This window comes from Solanum stenotomum, chromosome 6 (assembly GCF_019186545.1).
Source record: "Solanum stenotomum isolate F172 chromosome 6, ASM1918654v1, whole genome shotgun sequence".
Taxonomy (NCBI): domain Eukaryota; kingdom Viridiplantae; phylum Streptophyta; class Magnoliopsida; order Solanales; family Solanaceae; genus Solanum; species Solanum stenotomum.
The window spans coordinates 54,420,756-54,444,626 of NC_064287.1; the positions used below are offsets into that span (position 1 = coordinate 54,420,756).

A 23,871-nucleotide genomic window follows, 5' to 3' on the forward strand; every position below is an offset into this window, starting at 1 on the left:
ATTTGTAAGCCGTCCGTTTGGTGTTTGCCTTCATTAATATTTGTAAATGATGAAGTATATTAACAAATTCATATTTTTTTAATTTTACGATCTTAAATAGAAAGGTATGAAAGTTAAGAATTAGGATAAAAGGTTAGTAGATAGTCGTATTGTGTTATGAACGTCAAATTAAAATTGAAGATAGTAGATAGTCGAGTGATATCGCATTTTAGTTGGAAGAATCATCCCTTAGGTAGTCGAGTGGGAGAATTACGATCAAGGTTAGTAAATAATCGAATTGTGTCGCATTGATAGACCAAAATGTTAGATAGTTGCGTTGTGAACATTAGGATCGAAAGAAGCAAGTTGAGTGATGTCGTATTTTAGTTGGGAGAAACATAGCCGCGTGGGAGAATTACGATCAAGGTTAGTAGATAGCGAGTGGTGTCGTATTGATAGACAAAAGTAGTCGAGTGGGAGAATTACGATAGCCGAGGTAGCAGATAGTCGAGTGATGTCATATTTTAGTTGGGAGAAACATCTCCTAGGTAGCCGCATGGGAGAATTACGATCAAGGTTAGTAGATAGTCGAGTGGTGTGCAAAAAAGATAAAGGGGGCATTCCGAGAATTGAACTCGGGACCTCTCGCACCCTAAGCGAGAATCATACCACTAGACCAAATGCCCTTCTTGGTACTGTTGCACTCAACTAAAAAAAAATTAACTATTTTTTACACTAAAGAAACAAAAAACAATTTCCTTTTTTTTTTGAGAAAAAACAAAACATTGTTTGGTTATAAAATGGATTTATTTTTGGTTAGATTCATTAGATGGGGTTTCAAATTTGGAAAAGCATATTTTGACTAATATTTCTAAGTTAGATATTTCTTCATCCACACAGCTTCATTATACTCCGAATGAAATACATGTCCAAACACAATTTCAACTTTCACATATCCATTTTCAAATTCAACTTCAAAATACACTTTCTTTCAAATTTCAACCAAATCTATGTCCAAACGCTTACTAAGACGAATCAAATCTTCATATAATACTGCTTGGTATTTACCATTCACAATCCGTGGAATGACACAAACAAATACCATATTCAAAAATGGAGAATTTCCATGTCCAAAGAGGAGAAAAAAACATGATGCTGAAAGCTACAGAATGAAACATACAGATAAACCAATACATTCTATCATTCTCCATGTGATATAACAAACGAGCATAAACAGTACACCCCTAAGACTCCGCTCGCGGTACAGCCTCTTGCAAAAAGTTCCCAAGTAGCCTTTGGTCAAGAACCATGTTGGGCACCTGAAAAATCACATTTTTGTGTAAGCACAGAGTGCCGTAAGGCGTAAATTCAAGAGAGGGGATGGAGATAGATGTAATAAGAAGATGAGTCTTGCCTTGTTTCCAAAGAAAATTTTCGAGTTATTGGCTATAGCTTCAATGAATCGCAGTTCTAGAAATTCTGGAGTAAGCTTCAGCTTGTTTGCTTCTGCTTCTTTCATTGTTCTGGAAAATCCCAGATATGGTAATTACTAGTTAGTGTGTATATTTTCACTCCTCATTAAATAGGCGATTAGTTTAGAGAATTCACCGATAGTAAGATGCATCTGCCAGGCTCTTTTCACGAGCTAGGTACATTGAATTTGAAATTTCCTCTTGTTTCCTAGCACTATCTTTTTCCATCAACTTCTGTTCCATTTGGATCTTACTAACATGAGCATTTCTTTCAGCTTCACTAATTGCTATCTTTTTCTGCGTCTCTGCTTCCTTCTCAGCAACTCTTTGTCTCTCTACTGCAATCAAGACCTGTAACACATCATTGATGCACGGATGGATTACTAATTAAGTCACTGTTAATCGTAGCCCTAATATCTGCATCAGAAGGAACTAACAATGGAACAACGGCACATTGGGGAACACTTCGATAAAGGTCAGCACTCAATAGCTGTTATTATGATGATAGGGTGAGAGAAACAATAACGCAAAGAAAGAATTTGGGCATTGTTTTTCTTTTCCTTTTTTTTTTCTGTTGTGTGTGTGTGTGGTTNGGGGGGATAGGCACAAGTTTGTCACTTCTCAGATGGTGGGAAACAAATCATTCAGTTCAGACAAAAAGAAGAAGCAGAGTTCTCCACTTAATACCTTGGTGCGCTCCTGTTCCATGTTCTCAAAATTTCGTCTTATGCTCTCCGGGATGCTAGGTTTTGTAATACGTACACTGAGAATCTCAATACCCGGAGCATATCGTGTGCAGTCGGCCTGAAGAGCATCTTTCATTTTTTCATCGATCTGAAAATGTTTTGGCAGGCACCTCGTCAAGACTATTCAATAATGTTGGCTAAATAAAGTTTGCTGAATTTTTGTTTTAGAACCCCGGAGAAAGTAAATAATCAGACAATTCCTTGCCTCAGAAGGCATATCATGGATTTTAAGCATGGAAATAGAGAATCTCTAAGGGAGGAAAGCATGACTCAGCAGGTTAAAACCAGAAACCGTTAAAGACACATTGAACAGCACAAACGCCAGAAGAAACAGAAAAGGATAGTTCATTAACTACAGAAACTGGCAAGCCGTCAGTACATAGAGGCCGAGAAGATTCTTACCTGATCAAACATGTCAATATAAACTTGTTGAAGGCTGTGAGCACTGCAGAACTGATTGATCTCATGGTGGATCTTGTCGTATATCCATGTATTATCATAATTGACCCCATAATTCAGCAGGGTATCATACACGTGATCCTTCCGAAGGCGGTTAACAACCTGAAAGCACATGAAACAAATAAGATGACAATGCATTCCTGCATATAATTATACCATTCCCACAAGGTAGATAGTTTACTTCTACTTTCTCAAAGTTGATCATCACGCCTCCTTTGGTTCCGCAAGGAATGTCCCTTACCTGCATTTACCACATGATCCAGAGACATCATTGACCCTATTCTTAATCAGGGTTTATATTACTAAAAAGTCATGCTGCTAGAAACTCAGGATCTCAGAAATTTTGAGATAAAAAACCTTACAAATATAAAAACAGAAAGGAAATGTTACCAGATCTGTTTGAAGAGTAACTTGAATGGGTTCAAACTGAGTTATAAAGGGCAGTTTCATATGAAAACCTACACATATAAACATACATGTTTGGTCAACAATAGACTTCAAAATAAGGAGATACCCCACAAAAATGCAAATGACCATCTAGACAAAGCACATCACCTGGATCAGTTATTGTATTTAAAAGGGCACCTCCTCTCCAATAGACTCCAACATGACCTTCCGGCACTTGGTGTAAAATGGATACACTATTATTTAATGTTGAAATAGAAGGAGCCACAATCTGCAAATGATTTTAAGATGTCAAAGTTATACATTGCCCATAAAAAGAAAGATGTCTCACTTCTAATAATAACTCACATCCCCAACATGTAAGTCACAGTTACTCTAACCCAAGTCCTATTATCAAGTTACTCAACAGCATAGATGCAACACAAATTGAAGATTGCATACTGAAGCATTAGACTATTGCCGATTTTCAGTGTCAAGCAATTGCAAGTAAAAACCCATGACAAGTATATCTAAAAATAATCAACCAACAGCTTCAGGGAAAGGCGACTTATACTTTTTTTTGTTATTGGGACAAACACTAGAAAATTACGACAACTAATCCTAGAACATTTTAACTAAATAGAACTTCGTCAAAACTGAGAAGTGTGCTAGGTTCTGAGCATTAATGCGGCAAACCTTATCCTGCTCACAAATGTTGTCTAAAACAACCAACACAATCACAATTATTCTGAGGTGATGTTTGGTTGCGATTAGTTGAGAAATGTCTCCACATAAAACTTAACACTGTCAATACAAGATTAACAATGTCTGGTTTCAGTTTTCCTTTCCACATAAACTCAGGATTAGTTTAAGCAATAGCTTGTTTTTTCCTCACCAAGTCATGTATCGGATAACTCTACCCACCAAGCTAAGCAGAAGAAATCACCAATTTTTTCCCCTCAGTTTGAACTCAAAATCTGGTCCTCATTACAATTTTATGACTGCCGTCACACCCTGGACACCAAACCACTAAGAGCCTGTTTGGATGGACTTATAGCTTATGGCTTATAAGCATAAGCCATAAGTTAGGAATCCTAACTGATGTCTTTTGGCTTATTTTTGTTATTTTAGCTTAAAAACAAGTGCAAAGGAACTTTTTTATATCTTCCAAACTCTACAAAAATGCTTAAAAGCACCTAAAATAAGCCAATCCAAACAGGCTCTGATGCTTCTATAGCTCAAATCAAACACTGTAATCTAGTTAATCTTTCTTTTACTCTAAAAAAGCAATTCAATCAAAACCACTACATCACCAACATCCTACTCCTCTTAGAAAGGCGAATGAATCATTTTTCCTATTTTTTCATAGAGCCATCTGATTAAATTCGTTCTCAATAGCCACGAGATATCATCTTAAGGTGATCCTTTTGTCGACGGATGCTCTTATTACAGATCTTAGATTGGTTTAACTTAAGCAGATATCCACTTAAGCTAAAAAAAAGTCATTTTGGGAATCCTACAATGGATTAAACTGAAAAGTCTACTCTATAGTGGTCAACGCAATTATCAAACACTATTAACACTATTGATCAAGCACCAGCTGCACAAATACAATTAATGTAATAAACACAATTATCAAGCACTATGCATTCCACATCTTAAACACAAATCAATAATTGCAAAAAGATAATCAAAACAAAAATAAATTCATACATAGAGAAATCAATAGATAATTTAGAAGCAGTATATTGATATTTTAGGGATAAGAGTTGATTCACCAATGCGAAAATGGCGATGAAAGCAACGAGCACAGTGAGAATCGGAGTGAAGTCTCCGCCGCCATCGCCGGACCTTGGGCGAGCCGGAACACCTTGTTGTCTCTGCTGTTGCTGTGCATCCATGGCGGATTTTATTTTTTTTGCTTTCCTAGCACTCCAAAATAGAATTTATATTTTTGTCTAATTCCAAATAAATAAATATCTTTTTCTCGTAAACGGAAGAACCTATTAAAATAGACTTTCATTGATTTTTTTCGTGTAAATTCGGAATTTTAATATTTTAAAGTTAGTGGTTCTAAAATAATACATTCAATGAATTTTATAAAATAATAAAAGATGTAAATCAAAGTTATTAAGTTCGATTAAATTTGTCACTAATCCTCTGACCTCACCCTTAAAATTATCAGATACTAGTGATATAAAAGTATTTGTTATTAACGAAACATGTAATATTAAAATTAAAGAGTTTCAAATACAGAAAGATGTTAATCACCACTATTACCAATTTATCATCGCCAACCATCATATAATTTTTTTAAAATATTTTATTTATATAATATAATATTAGATTAATTTTAGATATAAATGGATCTCAACCGATATTAACAATTGGGCTTGAACAAATGATAACAAATGGGCCAGTGGACAAATTGCAGAAAGAGCCTNNATAACTTTTAAATATTTAAGCTATTAATTATTGTAATGTATAGTATTACTTATATTATTTTTGAATATAAATGTTACCTTTTTTATCCTAATTTATATGGCATTGATAGAATTGAAAGTGTCAAATAATTGTTAATTATTGTAATATGATATGTAGTACTTTTTATGTAGTTTTTACTATTTTTAAGCATACTAAGTATAGTATTACTTATATTATTTTTAAATATATTTAAATCTACTACTTATATATATTTTTTTTTAGTAGATAAGTGTGAATGTGAGGGTATTTTTAAATACCCAAAATACCCTCACATTCACACTTATGTTCAACCCTCTCCTTTTTTTTGGTGCCACGTGTCGAAAGAGGAGTGAATTTATTCACTCTTCTTATATAGTAAAAATCAAATTGAATCGCAATCCGAATCAAACCGATTAAAAAAACAGATATTTGGTTTGATTTGGTTAGTTTTGGTTTTACATTTTGAAAAACTGATACTATTTGGTTTGGTTTTGATTTTACTAAAAATAACCAAACCAAACCGATAAATTAGATATATAAATTTTATAATTATTTATATATTATTCATAAATAAAATATAAATATTTTATTAAATTTTGAAACTTAAGTCTTTAACTTTACTATTTTATCAATCCCAACACGTAAATTTTAGCTCATCTATTACAATCATAAATCCAAGTCCATCAAAATTCAGTACTTGAGTCTTTACCTACCATATCTTTCATAATATAGTTACACCTTCTCTTAATTGAATCACTTTGTTTGTGTAATGATAACTTAGTATTGTTTAATTGCTTAATTGAACCAACAATAGCTTTTCGATGGATTGTTCATGTACTAGGTGTTTATGTCTATCAAAATACATATGTCCTAAAAAAATTATTACTTTTAAACTGAAAAAATCAAAAAAACTGAACCAAACTGTCAATAACCAAACCGACGGTTATTTTTTTCGTTTGATTTGGTTTTAGAAATTTTAAAAACCATCTAGATTGGTTTGGTTTTGATTTTAACCAATAACCGAACCACGAACACCCCTAGTTATGATCACTAATTTTGGTAGTGATACTGAACTATCTACTAAATATGTAATTAACTAAGTTATAAACATAAATGATAACACACAAGTACTTTCGAACTATATCTGAAATCTTAGCGATACACCTAAATATAAGGGATTAGTCTTTGTTATCTTTTCTACTACCTTGGTTGGTGTTAATTATTTCGTATTTAGATCTTAATATGATATTTCAACAATTTAAATGTCTAAATTTTAATGCATGTTATAATATTCAAATTGATATGCATTCAGATTCAAACATGTTATACAAATTAGACCTTTGTATCTTAAGAGCCCATTTGGATTGGCTTAAAAAAATAGTTTTTAAGTCAAAAAAATAAAAAATAGGGAAACATTCTTTTGGTTTTTAACTTATTTTAAGTTATTTTAACCTTGCTAAATATTTCCTAATTTATTTTAAGTTATTTTTTTTTGATAATTTTAAGTTATTTTTATATTTGTCAAACACTTTCAAAAATAAAAAACCGACTTAAAAATAAATTTGATAAACTTTTAAACAATCCAAATGCACTGCACTTGTTATGGTACTACCCTATAGCTTAGCCACCTAGAATTTAGCAAGAGTAGCTTAGGGTTGCACATTGAAATAACTAAGTGGGTTTAATTTCAAACTTTTTTTTTGTTTTTTTGGATGTTTGATACGTAAGCAAAATATATTTTAAAAGTATTTAATTTGTATATAATTTAGATAGATATTATGCATGATTAAAAAAATCACTAATTTCTCATTGAAATTTTTCACTGATATTCACACAAATATTTTGATTGAATCAAGGAGAAAACGAAAATTAGGAAGCTTCCCTATATTTCAAAGAGAATCATTTCTCACCATGAGTTTTCCTAGTGAATTGGTTCGATGGAATGAAATTGAAAATTCATGTTTTATAACATACATTTCTTGTTAATAGGTGGTGGGGATGGGGTGTATTGCAGTGCGAGGAGAACAATCAATGTAAAAATATCACTTATAAAATTTGTTTTCCTTATTTATGCTAATAAAGTTAGTTTTCTTATTTTTAAGAAACTAGTTTTTTTCTTTTTAAAAAAATCAAAAATTATGACTAATCGAATATAGAAAAAATTAAAAAATATTTTCTTCCGTACCGAACACTCTAATGCACACATATTCTTCATACCTTTATGAAGATTGCTCCTATAGGATTTAATTTTGTCAATTTTGTACAACAAATTTTGTGCTAAATAGTCAAGTCTAGAAAGGGAAAGATATGGTATAGTTGCCTATCAGAAAAAACACATGGAGAAACAATATAAGATTTTTGCTAATAATTAAGGATGTCAAAGTTAAATCAAGTGGGCATAAATTATTAGAGGAATTATAAGAGGTAGACTATTATATAATAGACTAAAGTAATTTTAGTAAATACATTACAATCATTTTGATTGGAAGTAATATTAGGTACTAGCAGAAAATGTCCAAGGACACCAAGAGCCCTTAGAAGTTTTTGATCTTACTTCAAATGAAAAACGGCTCAAATATATCTTATAATATATGATTTAAAGCTGATATATTTTTTATTAAAAAATTGAATTAGTTTGTTTTATTAATGATTCAAATTTACCTTTTTTCACTGTCAAAATAAAAAAGGTCAATTCAAATAAACCTTTTCCCACTTATTAAGTGTATAAATATAGTATATTTCACTATTACTAAGTATAAGGATACAATGTATTCTGCTACAATAATATTGTATATGCATAAATACACTCATTATACAGACAAATAAAGTATATTCTACAATTATTATGCACACAAATAAACTATTTAATTTTCTGCTTCATTTTGAAATCAAAATATCTTATTCACCTCTCTTAAAAAATTGAATGAACCGTTGTAGCATGGCTGATTTTTCCTCCCATTTGTTAGGCAAATAACATCAAATCCATATTTTGGCCATCAAAATCAATTCTTTTAAGTTGTACCAATTAAATGTCAATTTGATATCTTGTTCGTTCATCAAAATCAATTATTGTACCATGTTTGGCAATTATTTCATATTCCTTCAATAAAACCTAGTACCATCAATTATTGTAAAATGGTACCACTTGACATATATTATATATACGGTGTATTACAAAAGACTGATCCATTCCTTCAAGAAAGAGTTCAATTCTTTATGATATCAACAATAATATATATCATGTACAGATAGAGTACTATTGAAAATTGATAGATTTATTTAATAACAACATGTTTCAGTTATATATATACACAGTGTATTATAAAAGACTAATTCATTCCTTCAAGAAAGAGTTCAATTCTTTATGATATCAGCAATAATATATATTATGTATTGATAGAGTACCATTGAAAATTGATAGATTTTTTTTAATGACAACACATTTTAATTATTTATGATACTCACATGATATATATCATATATTATTAGAATATCATAAAAGATTGTTTTTTAGAAAGATAAATAATTTTTAATCTTTTATGATATCCACATGATACATTTATATAGTACTAACATGGTATCACTGATTCATCCTTTTAAAAAACACTCTTCAATCCTCTATGATACTCACATACTATGTATCAAAATGAGACGAGAAAGAGAAAAAATTCTTCATCTCATGAATATTGATAATTCAATTAATTGATTATCTAAATTTTCACCCTTATCAATAAAATTTTTATTCGATTTCCATCTCGTAATCTCACTATTTTTTTCTTTTTCCTAAGCTCAATTGGAAAAAAGAAGGGTGCATGGTGGACTGGTGGGGTTCGGATGGAAGTGGGAATGGGATCCTCTTGCATTTGATGGGATGGTAACTATTCGTATTCTGTTTTTCATTTTAATATAATCCGTTACAATAAGGCTGATGCATACGTAGTGCAGTGGTGAATATTCTTTTATCATTAATTAGAAATTGAACACCAAATGAAAAACTAAAAAGAAAAATGGCTGATGAGTACAAAGTTATAAGGGGTTAACTTTGTACTTTCATGTCAACGTCAAATTGACAAACAAATTAAAACGAATAGAACCCGAGCCCAGCCATGCCAAATATATGCCCAACTTCAGTTGTTAACAAAAAAAAAAAAGCATAAAATAAAAAGCCTACTTTTTAGGGACAAAAATTGAAACGAGAAACTCATGATGTCAAATGCCAAACTGCGAAGTATTTATAAGACTAATATGAAATCCAATTTCTACATAAATTATTGGCACTTCTATTGCTATGCTAACTTTTTTGTCAGCCGGAGCCGGAGCCGGTGCTGCTCTTCCGCCGGCATTTGTTTTAATTGGATCCAATTTGAAATGGTCGAATTCGAGGCGTTTATCGATCTGGGCTGGCTGTGAATTTCCAGATTTTCTTCCTAAGGAAATCGAGAAAATCAAAGATCCTAATGCTAGAAACATGGCTTCACGAATTGAGAGAATACCAGTAAGTTTTTATCACTCTCTTTTAAAAATGTGCAGTTTTGGGATCATTTCTAGAATATGAAAAATTCTTAGTGTTATAAGTAAATAACTCAAAGTTTCAACATGTCCAAAAAATGATTTTAGTGATAACTAATTAATGGCAATGGCTTAATTGTCACTAAATATGTATTTTTATTGGTAATTAACACTCTTTGTAAAGGTCGCTAAAGTCAAAACTGTAGCGACATTGAATCCAATGATAATTAACTAATGTCGGTAAAGACTTTAGTACTCTTTGTTAATGTGTATATTTATTGGAGAAAATAACATAAATAGTCTCTTAACTATATGAGTAAGTCTAAAATGATCCCTTAACTATACACTTGACTGATTTAGTCCTTTAACTATTCAAAAACTTGTCAGCTTTGGTCTCTTAACTATACACTTACCGGTTTTAGTCCCTTAACTATAAACTTATCGATTTTAGTCCTCTAAGTATTCAAAAACTTATCAGGTTTGGTCTTTGTCCATTTTTTAATACAAATAGCTTCGATTTATATTAATGGAATTCATGCCTCGAGAAATTAAATCATTTAGTAACTTTTTTATGTTGTTTCTCTCTCTCCGCTACTTTATTTTCAAAATAACCTTATGCGAAGAACTTTAACCTCAACGATTTAAAATAAAAAATCACGATGAAAGAAAATATAAGTCATATTTTTATTCAACAGAGGATAAAATGAAGCATATTATTGCTACTAATGACTTTAATATGCAAAATTTTACTATAAAAAGAAAAAAATTATTACCTGTTAAATCCAAAGTTTGTACTCCAACGACTTCATTGTACAAAATTTGTTTAATTTTTTAGAAATTGAAATTTATAAAATGGTAGATTTGCAATTTTTTTAAATAGATAAATTTTATTATTCTATTCATTTTATTTTACGTAAAGAAATTTGAGTAAATTAAATAAAATCCGCACTGATTAGCATATTCAAGTCATTAACAACAATTATATGCTTAATTTTATCCTCCATTAAATAAATTAGGACTTACATCTTCTTTCCTCATTAATTTTATTTTTGAATCGTTGACGTTATTGTTCTTTTCATAATAGTAGTTTGAAGAAAAAATGACAGGGATAGAGAAACAACTTTAAAAATGGGTTAAAGATTTAATTTTACGAAAATTTTCATTAATATAAACCTAAGTTATTTGTATTAAAAAAATGGACAAAGACCAAACCTGATAAGTTTTTTAATACTTAAAAGGACTAAAATCGGTAAGTTTATAGTTAAGGGACTAAAACCGATAAGTGTATAGTTAAGGGACTAAAGCTGACAAATTTTTGAATAGTTAAAGGACTAAATCCGTTAAGTGTATAGTTAAAGGACCATTTTAGACCTACTTCTATAGTTCAGGGACTATTTATGTCATTTTCTCATATTTATTGCAGCTAAAAGCTGTTTTTGTGAGTGATAGTAGATGTTGAACCCCTTCCACTTCTTGGTGTACTTACTTAATACTTTCTTCATATATTGGGTCCCTTAGCGAAAAGGACAACCGAGTTTTTCTTTGATCGAAATTTCTACTCATGTTTTTTAAATATTTTAAGTTTATTATTCTGATTTAAAGTACTTTTTGTTGGGTTCTGAAAGGGTGATTAGGGCGTCATGCGGAAGCTTACAATTTGCAAATCATATAGTTGATAAATCAGATAACAAAAAACTTATACTAAAAATCAAAATATTATTATATCAAAACTAATATAAAGAAAAACATTGAAACTTTAGAGAGAATAAATCTCCCCATAAACAAGAATCTTAAATGACTACATTGTGGATGTTATTGTTTTTGATATGAGAAGAGGGGTCTTCAATTTATAGAATTCCAAACTTTTCTTCCAAGGAAAGAATAACTCAAATATGGAAGAATATTATATTTTCCTTTCAGGAAAAGTAAAAACATTTATGATAATGTTTTGTCTTTTCTTTTAGGAAAAAATAAACTTCAAATAAGGTAAGAAAATCAGGACAAAACCCTAACACTTTTTATGTAGTTTTCTAATATATAAATTTTATATCAGAAAACTTGGCTTCTAAGTCAAAGTTTAGAAGTTTGAATCTCGAAATTCATTGTACCACATAAATTGGGACAAAGGGAGTAATTGTTTACTCCTTCTGTCCCAATTTATATGAAATCCTAAAAATCTTGCTTGTCTTGTTTTGTATTGAACACACCCTTCTCTTCCTTTATAAAGTTTTTGTTATTGCCTTGATTGTTCATCTTTGTTGTTGGTTCATTCAGGTAAACTTATCGAAGGATCTTGTCATGAGTAGTTGTGTGAAGCCAAAAAAACAGAAAGACGCTAATCCAGTTGTGCTTCTTCATGGTTTTGATAGGTATGTTTCATAGTAAGCTATTAGTTTTGATCACTTTTTCTAGCTATGTTGTTGTTCATTATACCTCATTGTGATCAGCACGTGTTTAGAATGGAGGTACACGCTTCCATTGCTCGAGGAAGCTGGATTGGAGACTTGGGCAATTGATATCCTTGGATGGGGTTTCTCTGATTTAGGTATTCGATCTTGTTCTTGCTCGATCTCATTTTCATTTCATGAAGACTTGCTCATGGTTTCACCTCTTTTCGTTTTGTTCTGACTTTTAAGAAAGGCTTCCATCGTGTGATGTAGCTTCCAAGCGCGATCACCTTTACCAGGTATACCTACTGATTTTGTGAAATGTATGTTCTCCATTTACTCGTTTTGTTAATTTATCAGTCTTGTTTTTCTTTCAGCTGTGGTCTACCTATATCAAGAGGCCAATGGTACTTGTCGGACCGAGCCTTGGATCAGCTGTTGCTATTGATTTCTCTGTCAACTATCCTGAAGCTGTAAGTACATTCAGTAACTATGAATCCCTTTCGAGATATTACAGATTAATTTCTTACTCCGAAGTACTTTTACTTTATAGGTGGATAGGCTGGTTTTAATCAATGCAAGTGTTTATGCGAAAGGTACAGGAAAGCTTGCAACCTTACCGAAAACAGTAGCTTATGCTGGGGTGAGTCCATGGGATGTACTACTCGAAGGGAAATATTCTGAACCGAATCATAGATATAACATGTTTTCAAATATGATCACAAGCATTCTTCGAGTATCTTCCATCTACAATTTCTTCGTGTTTTCACTATCTTGACAAAAAAACGTGTTGCAGGTCTACTTGTTGAAAAGCATACCAATTCGGTTATATGCAACATCCTTGGCTTTCAACGGCTTACCATTAAGTACATCTATAGAATGGACTAATGTAAGTTTTCGTTAAGAAACCTGAAAGTCATCTGTATGTACTACTTGTCTTATCGATCAGACCTTTTGATTACATGTTTTTTTTTATCCAGATAGGTCGTTTACATTGTTTATTACCTTGGTGGGAGGATGCAACAGTGAATTTCATGATCAGCGGAGGCTACAATGTCATTGATCAGATAGAACATGTATGTGAACGTTTTGCTCCATTTTCTATGTTGTCCTTGCGGAAAATTCTCCAGCGTTCTCATTGCTAGGTGTTCTGTCATACAGGTAAAGCACAAAACACTGATAATATTGAGCGAAGACGATCATATTATTGACTACAAGCTAGGAGTGGTAAGTTTCTTTCAAACTTCAGAAAATATTACTAACATGTTAGCTTCTGGCTGCCAAATATGCGGTAATAACTGAAGTGTTCGATTGATTTTTATGTGCTCAGAGATTGCATTGTGAACTTCCAAATGCGACTCTACGCCAAATACCAAAGTGTGGCCACATTCCTCATGTGCAGAAGCCTGATGTTGTCTCCAGGTTGATCGCGGAATTTGTTCAGTCTGATCAATCACAAAAGGCGAAACCTGACTCTGTCTCTACCATCTCTGTTCCTGTGATGATTTCGCCTACTTGTACAAGCAGATATTTAGCATATCCAGTGTCTCCGCCATCTCCTCAATTTCGCGGTATTATGTTGTCATAAACCAATACTCGATTTTTCTTGTATACATATATAAATAAAGGTAAAATAGTCAAATGTAAAGCATTTAGATATGATTGAGAATTCTCAAATTTGATTCACAAGAATGATGTTCAACATGTTCAGAAAGTTGAATGAAACAACACATTTCAGGGTGGGGGTTAATAATCAGGTAGTCAAGTTTAATTATATGGGTGGGTTGGAAAAATATATAAGAGTTTGAATAATTTAATTTGTTTTTTCGATTTCGATTTTAGTCGATTCTTTCGATTTCTATTTACTTATAATGATAGAGTGATTGATAAATAGATTAAGTATAGTTTTTATTTGTGTGATAAGCTAGAAGTCGAAAATGTTAACCGAATAGAAATTTTCAAAAAGATTGAGAAATTCACACAAGTACAAATACTTTCATTGAAATATTAACATTCAAATTTGCTAAATTTATAGGATTAAACACTATCGTCAAACTGAATACAAAACAAAAACTTTATAATAAAGATTGTTAACTTGTGATGTGTTTTTTTTTTTTTTTCAAAGCTAAATCAAATCACAAATCAGGTTTTTGCTTAGGCTTGACTTGTTTCATCGATTTGGTTTGACTTGTACACTCCTATATTCTTTACTTTCTTAAACTCTGTATCAAATCAAAATAGATCAAAAAAAGTAAAACAAGGGAGTAACTCTTTCCTATTAATCTTTTTTTTTCTTCTTAAAAACTACGTAGTTACACAACATTTCTATCATATTTACTAATTTTCCTTATAATTTAAAATAATTACATATTATCTCACTAATTAATAATTTTATACCAAATTTCAATTAAAATACACTTGCATATATATGTATCTATAAGTGGCGGTGTATATACATATAAATCACGTTTTGATAGAATGAATTTAAAATAAATTACACATAATTTTGACCCATATATCTCATATACATGTATGTGAGAATCAAAATCTTGAACAAATAGTAATTTCAGAAACACACAAAAATATATAATTAAGCTCTAAACTAGTGAAATTTGCGAGTTTGCCAAGAAAAAGTACAAATTTTTCCATAATAGAACTCTTCCCTATGTATCCATTTTTTTTTCCAGAAGCAGAAGAAAAACAAACAAGAAATGCATAAAAAAAAATGCTGAATATAGTATAGTATATTCTTGGAAAAGTTGATTTTTTAGCAGAAAAATCCAGTAGTACTCTGCGTCTGCTATGCTAACATCTTTCGCAGCCGGAACTGGTGGAGCTACGCCGCCGGCATTAACCAATTTGAAATGGTTGAATTCGAGGCGTTTAAGGATCTGGGCTGGATGTGATTTTCCGGATTTTCTTCCTAAACAAGTTGAGAAAATCAAAGATCCTTATGCTAGAAAGTTGGCTTCACGAATTGAGAGAATACCAGTACGTTTTTTCCACTCTCTTTTTAAAATGTGGGTTTTTTTGTGTATTTTTTGGTGTGTGAAGCTGATTTTCCGTTGTTTTCGAAGTGTTTGAAGTATTGGAATCAATGGATGTGAGATTTGTACTTTTTGTTGAAATGGGTTTGTGCTGATCGGTAAAAAAATCATTTTCTTTAAATAAATTTAGGGTCTAATATCAGTAGATTAAGACTTGCATCATGCATGCAAGATCTTACGGAAATAATCAAAGCCAAGAGTTCTGCACCAGAAACCCTTGAAAGTGCATCAGCAGCCTTATTTTCAACCCCTGATTTATACTCAATGGTATAATCAAAAGGCATTAACTTGGTCAACCACATAAGTTGGGAATTGGTGTGCAATTTTTGTTCCATTAAGAACTTCAGAGCTCTCTGATCAGTTCTGATAATGAACCTTTGCCCAAGCAAATACTGAGACCATTTAGAAACGGCATGTACTATAGCTAGTAATTCCCTATCATAGACAGACATGGCTGCATGTCTTGGTGAAAGAGTCTTGCTGATAAAGGCAATAGGATGACCTTGTTGCATCAACACCGCTCCAATGCCATACCCACTAGCATCTGTTTCAACCACAAATGTTTTGTTTGCATCAGGTAAGGCGAGAACAGGAGTCCTAGTTAAAGCTTCCTTCAATTGTTCGAACGCCTCAGTAGCAGCTGGTGACCATTTGAAACTATCCTTCTTCAAAAGATCAGTTAATGGTTTACTGATGATGCCAAACCCTTGTATGAATCTCCTGTAATAACCCGCCAATCCAATGAAGCCTCTTAATTGCTTGATAGTAGTTGGTACTGGCCAATTTTGAACAGCAAGTATTTTTGCAGGATCAGTGGATACTCCTTCCCTGGTAATGAAATGGCCCAGATATTCAATTCGATCCACTCCAAAGAAACATTTGCTTTCCTTGGCTAGTAAGTGATGATCCTTCATTGCAGCAAACACGTTTCTCAGGTGCAACAGATGATCTTCAATAGACTGACTATAGATCAGAATATCATAAAAAAAAACTAGGACAGACTTTCTCAAAAACTTTCGAAACACAGTGTTCATCAACCCTTGAAATGTTGTTGGTGCATTAGATAATCCAAATGGCATTACCAAATACTCAAAGTGCCCCGAGTGAGTTCGGAATGCTGTTTTTGGTATGTCTTCTTTGGCCATCCTCAACTGATGGTACCCTGCCCTAAGATCTATTTTGGAGAAGATTACTGAACCCCCAAGTTCATCCAAAAGATCTTCTACCAGAGGTATAGGGAATTTGTTCTTAACAGTGTGCTTGTTAAGATCCCTATAGTCTACACATAGCCTCCATGAGCCATCCTTCTTGCCAACCAACACCACTGGTGAGGCAAATGGACTACTACTAGGCTGAACAATGCCCTGATCTAACATTTGTTGCACAAGTTCTTCAATGATNCATAAATCCCCCTAGATGGTGGTAATCCTGTAGGTTCAGCAAATAATTCTCTATAATTTTTCAATAGACTCACTATTCTAGGATTCTTGTCAATGTTGTCTTTAGTTTCTAACGCAAGTAGTTCAGCACTCATGTGAGGAAGTACTTGTATCATACATAATTGAGATTGATTACCTGTTAACTTCCCAAGCTTTCCAGCTCCAACACACGTAATTTGTTTGCCTGCACCCCTTAGTAAGTGTTTTCTGCCATTATACCAAAACTCCATTTGCTGAAATTCATCTTGATATCACCTAGAGTCAATAGCCATTGAACTCCTAGTACCACCCCACAATTTCCCAATGGAAGTAACAAAAATTCAGCTGTAAACTCTGCTCCTTGCAACAACCAAGAAATTTTGCACGACTTATCCACCTTCATAGTACCATTGGTTGCAGCAACTAACTGAGGAGTAGTTTGTGTGACTTGACACCCTAATTGTTCAACCAATAATGGATCAATGAAGTTGTGGGAACTCCCAGTGTCCACCAAAATGTGTAATGGTTGTTTGGAGTGATATCTAGTGACCCTCAAGGTCCTATACCCTAATGAGCCATTCAAAGCATGGATGGATATCTCCATCTGTTCAATGCCTTGTTGCATCTCCAATTCTTGATTCACCTCCTCATATTGCTCTTCTTCCTCACAATATTTCTCTCCATCTGTTTCTTCTAATTCCAGAATGTAAAGCTGCTTCAAGTTTCTACACTTGTGACCCATAACATATTTTTCATCACAAAAGAAGCAAAGGCCTTTTGCTCTTTTCTCATTCATTTCCTCTGGGCTTAATGATCTTCTTTGAAACCCTTTATGTATTGGTGCTCCCCCTCTACCAGGAGTTAGTAGGAGTGGCCTATTCTAAACCCTCTGATCTACTCCCCTTCTTGCTGAATTTCCATTGTAGTTTGAATATAATGAAGAATGAGGTTGCTTAATAGCAGAAAGGAATACTTCTTGCATCCTAGCACTTTTATAAACTTGAGATAATGTTGTAGGGTTTGTGATTTTGACAGCAATATTCAGCTCTGGTTTCAATCCTCCCAAAAAACAACTGATCGCATTCTCCTGAGATAAGTTCACCCTAGTCAAATTCTTCTCAAAGATCGCTTGATAATCCTTCACACTGCCCACTTGTTTCACCTTTTTGATTTCCTCCATGGGATCATCAAAGTCAGTACCAAACCTTTCTACTAATGCCATCACATAATCATTCCAAGTGGCCGGATGCAGATACTGCCAGTATCTCATGAACGATAGATGCCACTGAATTGCTTCCCCCTCCAATTGCAGAGCAGCCACCCCAATTTTTTCTTCAGCCAGAACATTCTCCATAGAAAAGAATTGTTCAATTTTGAACAACCATGATCGGAGATCCTCCCCATTAAACCTCAAGAATTCCATTCTTGACCATCGAGTGAAATTCGACTGGTTGGAATGGTAACTATTACCACTGTTAGGGCTTCGTCCCCTGTTTCTGTGGATTCTTTCTTCTGATTGAACTTTTTCTGTAGGTCCTTCCTCAGTTTCCAATGGTGTCTTGTCCCTTCGATTCTCCCCAGATGCTGCAAATTGGTTCTGCAACTCAATCACTGTTTGATCTAACTTCTCCAGAGAAGAAATTTTACCTGCTAAAGCTCCAACCTCTGTTATCAAATTTTGCATCATATCACGCAAATCCCCTACTTCTGAAGTTGAAGGTTCATTGATTGGGTCTCCACTTGCTCTTGTCCCTTTAGCCATTGATGCCAAGGAATCGTATGGCTCTGATACCACTGATAGCTGAATTGCAGGAGTTAATTACAACTCGAGGATTCAAAGGCTATTTCAGGATCCTATCGGAGAGGTTTCGAGAAAATAACCACAGATTATGGAAGAGAAGAAATGATTGAAGAAGATTGAGTGTAGACAAACAACATGTATCTATTCATATCTTTACAATGACTTGTACAAGTATTTATAGTTGCATACAATGAAAGAGATTGAGCTAAATCTGTTACTAACTGATTTCCTGAAGCTAACTAAATTCCTGACTGTGTACTATTCGTAACTGTTTTTCCCGCTAAAATGTATAACTGCTTTGCTGACTCATCTAATCTGGAAATCTACTAACAGGGGTAAAGGTAGGATTAATGTCTGTTTACATCCTATACTCTTCGGACTTAATTTGTGGAATTACACTGAGTTTTTTGTTGTTGTTGTTGTTGGTGGTGGTGGTGGTCGTGCCACCTTGTGTGCACGGGTTACTTACTACCTCTCGCGTGTGTATTGGATAATTTTGTGGCTTTAGCAAATGGGATATTTTGATGTCTATGCCTGAGGATGTCAGACATGGATGGGGGGTTGTGTTGGAGAACAAGGAGGAGTGGATAACCACTTATGGAACTTGTTTTCGTAGAGAAAATATTTTCCTAAAATTTTAACCAACCAAATATAATTGGAAAAGGGAAAACATGTGAAAGTTTTACAGATATGGTATGGAAGAAGTGTTGGATATTGGGAAGGAGGGAATACTTTCTATTTAGTCTGGTTGTTTAGGAATATAGCAGAGGTGCATCCAAGATTTTAAGACTGGTATTGAGTAGAACTGCACATACTAGTTTGACAATGCATGAGGAATTAATATGAAGATACATTGTTAGAATCTTTTCGGATATATTACACACAATACCTAGATGAATGCAGCGGGTGTGGATGTAACCATTGCTGTGATGGAGGTGTCTGCCCATTATCCACAACTTAATCAGTCTTCTTGTATGGAATATGTATTTTCCTTTTACTCGTAAACTCAGAGATCTAAATATCTTGCTTCTCCCGTTTTGTATTGAAATATCTAAATATCTTTGCTTCTCCTGGTTCATTTAGGTAAACTTTTCAAAGGGTTGTGTCATGAGTAGTTGTGTGAAGCCAAAAGAACAGAAAGAGGCCAATCCAGTTGTACTTCTCCATGGTTTTGATAGGTATGCCTCATGCTAATCTAATACTATTGATCACTTTCTCTTGCTGTGTTCCTGCTGTTCATTATACCTCATTGTTGTTCAGCACATGTTTAGAGTGGAGGTACACACTTCCATTGCTTGAGGAGGCTGGGTTGGAGACCTGGGCAGTTGATATCCTTGGATGGGGTTTCTCTGATCTAGGTATATTATTTTGTTCAAGCTCTTTCTCGATTTTCATTTTTCATTTTTCAAAAAGATTTTGCGAACAAAGACTCAAGATTTGCTCATAGTTTCATCCCTATATGTTTCCTTGTGACTTTTTAAGGAAGGCTTCCATCGTGTGATGTAGCTTCCAAGCGTGATCATCTTTACCAGGTACCTACTGATTTTATAAAATATATGTTCTGATCTAGTATTGGAAACAACCTCTCTACCCCACTAAGGTAGGGGTGAGGTCTGTGGTGCCCCTCACCCTCCCCAGACCCCAATTATGGGACCACATTGGGTATGTTGTTGTGTATGTTCTAATCCAGTGCAGCTTACAAACTTGAAAGGCCGGAATTAGTCTGTTTTATTGAAAATTCTAATAAATGTAAAATTAGCTTATACAACAACATACCCTGTGTAATCCCACAAGTGGTGCTTGGGGAGGGTGGTGTGTACGCAGCCTTACCTCTACTTTGTGAAGGTAGAGAAGAAGTAGCCTATATAAGTACAAAATTAGGTTAAAAGTCGCATTCAATTAGCTTGAGTAGTGTACGCTAAGTAAATAGTACTTAATATGCAGGGTAAGGTTCTACAATTACACTTTGTTCAGTAATATAATATGATATCACAGCTATGTAGCATCATAGAGGAGCTCTCTTACTTACTAGGCAGAGACTCAACTTGGAAATAATGGTGTAATGTTTACTTCGTTTAAGTTTATCTGGGCAATAAGAATTTTCAGTTAACTCGTTTTCTAATGTTTCAGTCTCATTTTTCTCTCAGCTGTGGTCTACCTACATCAAGAGGCCAATGGTACTTGTCGGACCGAGTCTTGGATCTGCTGTTGCTATTGACTTCTCTGTCCACTATCCAGAAGCTGTAAGTATGTTCAATGACTGTGAATCCCTATCCAGATTTTATGGATTAGTTTCTACTTTCTAGTATTAAGGAGGAATCATTTTATGGCTAACTCTGAAGTACTTATACTTTATAGGTGGATAGGCTTGTTTTAATAGATGCAAGTGTTTATGCGGAAGGTACAGGAAAGCTCGCGACATTACCCAAAGCAGTAGCTTATGCTGGGGTGAGTCTTCCCCTAGTCCTCTCAAATAAACAGATGCATTCCACTCAACTTTGACCATTTGTGTAACTGCACATCTTTATCATAAGGATTATTGTTTTACCAATAACTTGGTTTATGATTAGCTTTAAATAAAAAGGAGAGAAGCTTCTTACCTAATCATTAATTGATCCAAGATTAGCATCCCTTGCATACTGAGGCTCTCTGTTCGTCAGATCTTTCCCTTAGTGCTGCAAAACCCCAAATAAAGAAAGAACCCGTTCTAGATACTTGGGGGACTACTACACGAAGGGATATATTCTGATCCAAATCATAGATATAACATGTTTAAAAATATGCTTACAGCATTCTTCGAGTATCTTCCATCTATGATTCCTTTTCGTTTTCACTATTTTGACAAAAACCTGTTGCAGGTCTACTTGCTGAAAAGCATACCACTTCGTTTATATGCAGCATCATTGGCTTTCAATGGCTTACCAATAAGTACATGTATAGACTGGACTAAGGTAAGTATTGACACTCTGATCTTTAAGAAACCTGAAAGTCGTGGAGCTCAGATGTTTAAAATATGTGTCTGCATTACTTGTTTTATCAAACCTTTTGATTACATGATTTCCTATCCAGATAGGTCGTTTACATTGTTTATTACCTTGGTGGGAGGATGCAACAGTGAATTTCATGATCAGCGGAGGTTACAACGTCATTGATCAGATAAAGCATGTATGTGGAAATTTACTACTAAATAATCTTAATGGCTTCCTATATAGACATCCACCTTTATTACTTTCTTTTGTCTTGACTATGGTAACAAGCAACATTTTCTTGCTGTAAAAGATTTGGAGAAAAAATGTGAAATGTTGGAGTCTATATACAAAAACTCATGCCAATGGTCTTGTCTGTCCAGCATATTGGCATACTGTGAAGTTCACGGGTTTTCTTCAGCCACAATTATTAGGTGGAAACCATGCCACTGCTTCAAATAATTCCTCTTTTCTATCCAATTAATTTCAGTTTTTGTTTTTTTGGTTGTCCCAAATGATGTCAATTTCTGAAAGGAAAAAAGAAAGTCTCCTATATACTTATCACATAACACAAAAGCTTACTCATGTCAGATTTTTTCCCATTAGTACAACATTGCACATTTTCAATTTCACTCAAACTTCAATTTTGATGAGGATATGAAAAAATAAAATTGAAAAAAATCCAGGGTTAAATGCTATCTCCTGTTTAATTTTGCATGTGCTCAAGTTTCTAGGAGCTCCTGAGTTAAGATATGGTGAATCATCAATTCTTTGCTCATGGTGCTGCTTAAAGTTTGGTTTATTAGTTCTGTACTATCATGAATCTCCAATTTTTTGTGGGTAACTTAGGAATTATTGATTGCTTTTCCCGGAAAGGCTAATTCTTGTCCCTGTGAAAAATTCGTTACCATTCTCATGCGAGGAGTTCCGTCATACAGGTCAAGCACAAAACACTAATTATATGGGGCGAAGATGATCAGATTATTGACTACAAGCTTGGAGTGGTACGTTTCTTTCAAACTTTGGAAAAATATTACTAACCTATTAGCTCCTAGCAGCCAAATATGCAGTACAGGGAGTAACTGAAGTATTCATTGACTTTAATGTCCTCAGAGATTGCATTGTGAAATTCCAAGTGCAACGCTACGCCAAATACCCCAGTGTGGCCATATTCCTCATGTGCAGAAGCCTGATGTTGTCTCCAGGTTGATCACGGAATTTGTTCAGTCTGATCAATCACAAAAGGCGAAACCTGACTCTGTCTCCACCGTCTCTGTTCCTATGATTACTGGTACTTGTACAAGCAGATATTTAGCATATCCAAATTGACTTCCTGGTTCAAGATAGTGATGAGGTTTGTTTGCCAGCTTCAATGATGAACTGTGATTTCATTCTTTAAGCAATGTCGGCAATATTACCAACATACCGAAGGTGCTTTGGCATCCAGTTCATAGTGTAACAAACTGAACACTTGAGCAATCAGCTAAATACTTGAGCATTCTGATACATATTTCTTTCAGTATTACTTCGATACTCAGAGCTAGAGTTTATGGCCGGTGAGCCATAGCCTGGACAAGCCTTAGTGGGCTGAATTACTCAATACCTTTGCTGGTTGGAGCTAGCAGCTGGGGGAATTATAGTCGAGGAGCACACAAGCTGGCCTAAACGCCACAATTATGATAAAGAAAAAAGGGCAGTGTTGAACTTTTGTTGTGTAATATTATCTTGAATTATCTTAGTTGAAGCATATTGTTAGATGGAAAGTTGAATGATGCTATATATTACTAGTATTTGTCATCTTGTTAAAAGAATAAGCTTTTCTGCACTAATGATTGCATAGTTTCCTATTTTTTGTGCTATGTTCATGTTTCCTGATGATTTTTCAATTTTTTTTGTGATGTGGTTCTCTTTTAAGTTTGTCATGTAAAAGAGTAGTGTACACAGATGAAAGAGATAAAAAGTTAGTCATGCTAATCTTATTTGATGTCATTTACTAGTTACAACAACAACATACTCGGTACAATCCCACCAATGGAGAGGGTAAGTTGTACAATTATATGTCATACCTTTGTGGGTAGAGAGTTTGTTTCCGATATATCCTCAGCTCAAAGAGCAGTTACATGGAGCAGGGTTATTAGAAGAATATGACAACGAAGTATCAAATAGAAAGCAAATGAAGATAAAGATACTATTTACGATAGATTCTTAATTCAAAAGAAAAGTTACTTAGAGAGATGCAA

At 33.8% G+C, this 23,871-nt stretch overlaps 3 protein-coding genes and 1 non-coding gene across 4 annotated transcripts; 2 read left to right on the forward strand and 2 right to left on the reverse strand.

The window, feature by feature from the left end:
* Positions 1-593: 593 nt before the first annotated feature.
* Positions 594-665, reverse strand: TRNAP-AGG (transfer RNA proline (anticodon AGG)). The gene has a single exon. It is a non-coding gene; the product is annotated as a tRNA-Pro (tRNA).
* A 340-nt stretch (positions 666-1,005) lies between these two features.
* Positions 1,006-5,038, reverse strand: LOC125869029 (uncharacterized). The gene is made up of 9 exons (XM_049549585.1): positions 4,819-5,038; positions 3,212-3,332; positions 3,047-3,114; positions 2,838-2,897; positions 2,600-2,758; positions 2,139-2,285; positions 1,588-1,802; positions 1,394-1,502; positions 1,006-1,298 (listed from the first exon to the last, which is right to left on the reverse strand). The coding sequence occupies exons 1-9, from the start codon at positions 4,939-4,941 to the stop codon at positions 1,224-1,226; spliced, it is 1,077 nt and encodes a 358-aa protein (XP_049405542.1). The 5' UTR covers positions 4,942-5,038; the 3' UTR covers positions 1,006-1,223.
* Positions 5,039-9,790: 4,752 nt separating this feature from the next.
* Positions 9,791-14,041, forward strand: LOC125866940 (uncharacterized). Its single transcript, XM_049547331.1, has 10 exons — positions 9,791-9,998; positions 12,287-12,381; positions 12,460-12,557; positions 12,649-12,698; positions 12,777-12,872; positions 12,953-13,042; positions 13,196-13,288; positions 13,380-13,475; positions 13,561-13,626; positions 13,730-14,041. Exons 1-10 carry the CDS (start codon positions 9,792-9,794, stop codon positions 13,985-13,987), a joined length of 1,149 nt encoding a protein of 382 aa, XP_049403288.1. The 5' UTR covers position 9,791; the 3' UTR covers positions 13,988-14,041.
* Positions 14,042-15,099: 1,058 nt separating this feature from the next.
* On the forward strand, positions 15,100-23,479 carry LOC125866942 (uncharacterized). The gene is made up of 10 exons (XM_049547332.1): positions 15,100-15,390; positions 19,749-19,843; positions 19,926-20,023; positions 20,148-20,197; positions 20,813-20,908; positions 21,024-21,113; positions 21,524-21,616; positions 21,735-21,830; positions 22,570-22,635; positions 22,745-23,479. The coding sequence occupies exons 1-10, from the start codon at positions 15,202-15,204 to the stop codon at positions 22,958-22,960; spliced, it is 1,089 nt and encodes a 362-aa protein (XP_049403289.1). The 5' UTR covers positions 15,100-15,201; the 3' UTR covers positions 22,961-23,479.
* Positions 23,480-23,871: the final 392 nt, after the last annotated feature.

Excerpts from the sequence above, each read along its gene's own strand:
- LOC125869029 (XM_049549585.1), bottom strand. The coding sequence starts at position 4,941 with ATGGATGCACAGCAACAGCAGAGACAACAAGGTGTTCCGGCTCGCCCA. Across the intron at positions 2,286-2,599 it reads ATATTGACATGTTTGATCAG|ATCGATGAAAAAATGAAAGA; the intron begins GTAAGAATCTTC and ends AAACATTTTCAG. Across the intron at positions 1,803-2,138 it reads TGGAACAGGAGCGCACCAAG|GTCTTGATTGCAGTAGAGAG; the intron begins GTATTAAGTGGA and ends GATGTGTTACAG.
- LOC125866940 (XM_049547331.1), top strand. The coding sequence starts at position 9,792 with ATGCTAACTTTTTTGTCAGCCGGAGCCGGAGCCGGTGCTGCTCTTCCG. Across the intron at positions 13,043-13,195 it reads AAACAGTAGCTTATGCTGGG|GTCTACTTGTTGAAAAGCAT; the intron begins GTGAGTCCATGG and ends AACGTGTTGCAG. Across the intron at positions 13,476-13,560 it reads TCATTGATCAGATAGAACAT|GTAAAGCACAAAACACTGAT; the intron begins GTATGTGAACGT and ends TCTGTCATACAG.
- LOC125866942 (XM_049547332.1), top strand. The coding sequence starts at position 15,202 with ATGCTAACATCTTTCGCAGCCGGAACTGGTGGAGCTACGCCGCCGGCA. Across the intron at positions 21,617-21,734 it reads CATGTATAGACTGGACTAAG|ATAGGTCGTTTACATTGTTT; the intron begins GTAAGTATTGAC and ends TTTCCTATCCAG. Across the intron at positions 21,831-22,569 it reads TCATTGATCAGATAAAGCAT|GTCAAGCACAAAACACTAAT; the intron begins GTATGTGGAAAT and ends TCCGTCATACAG.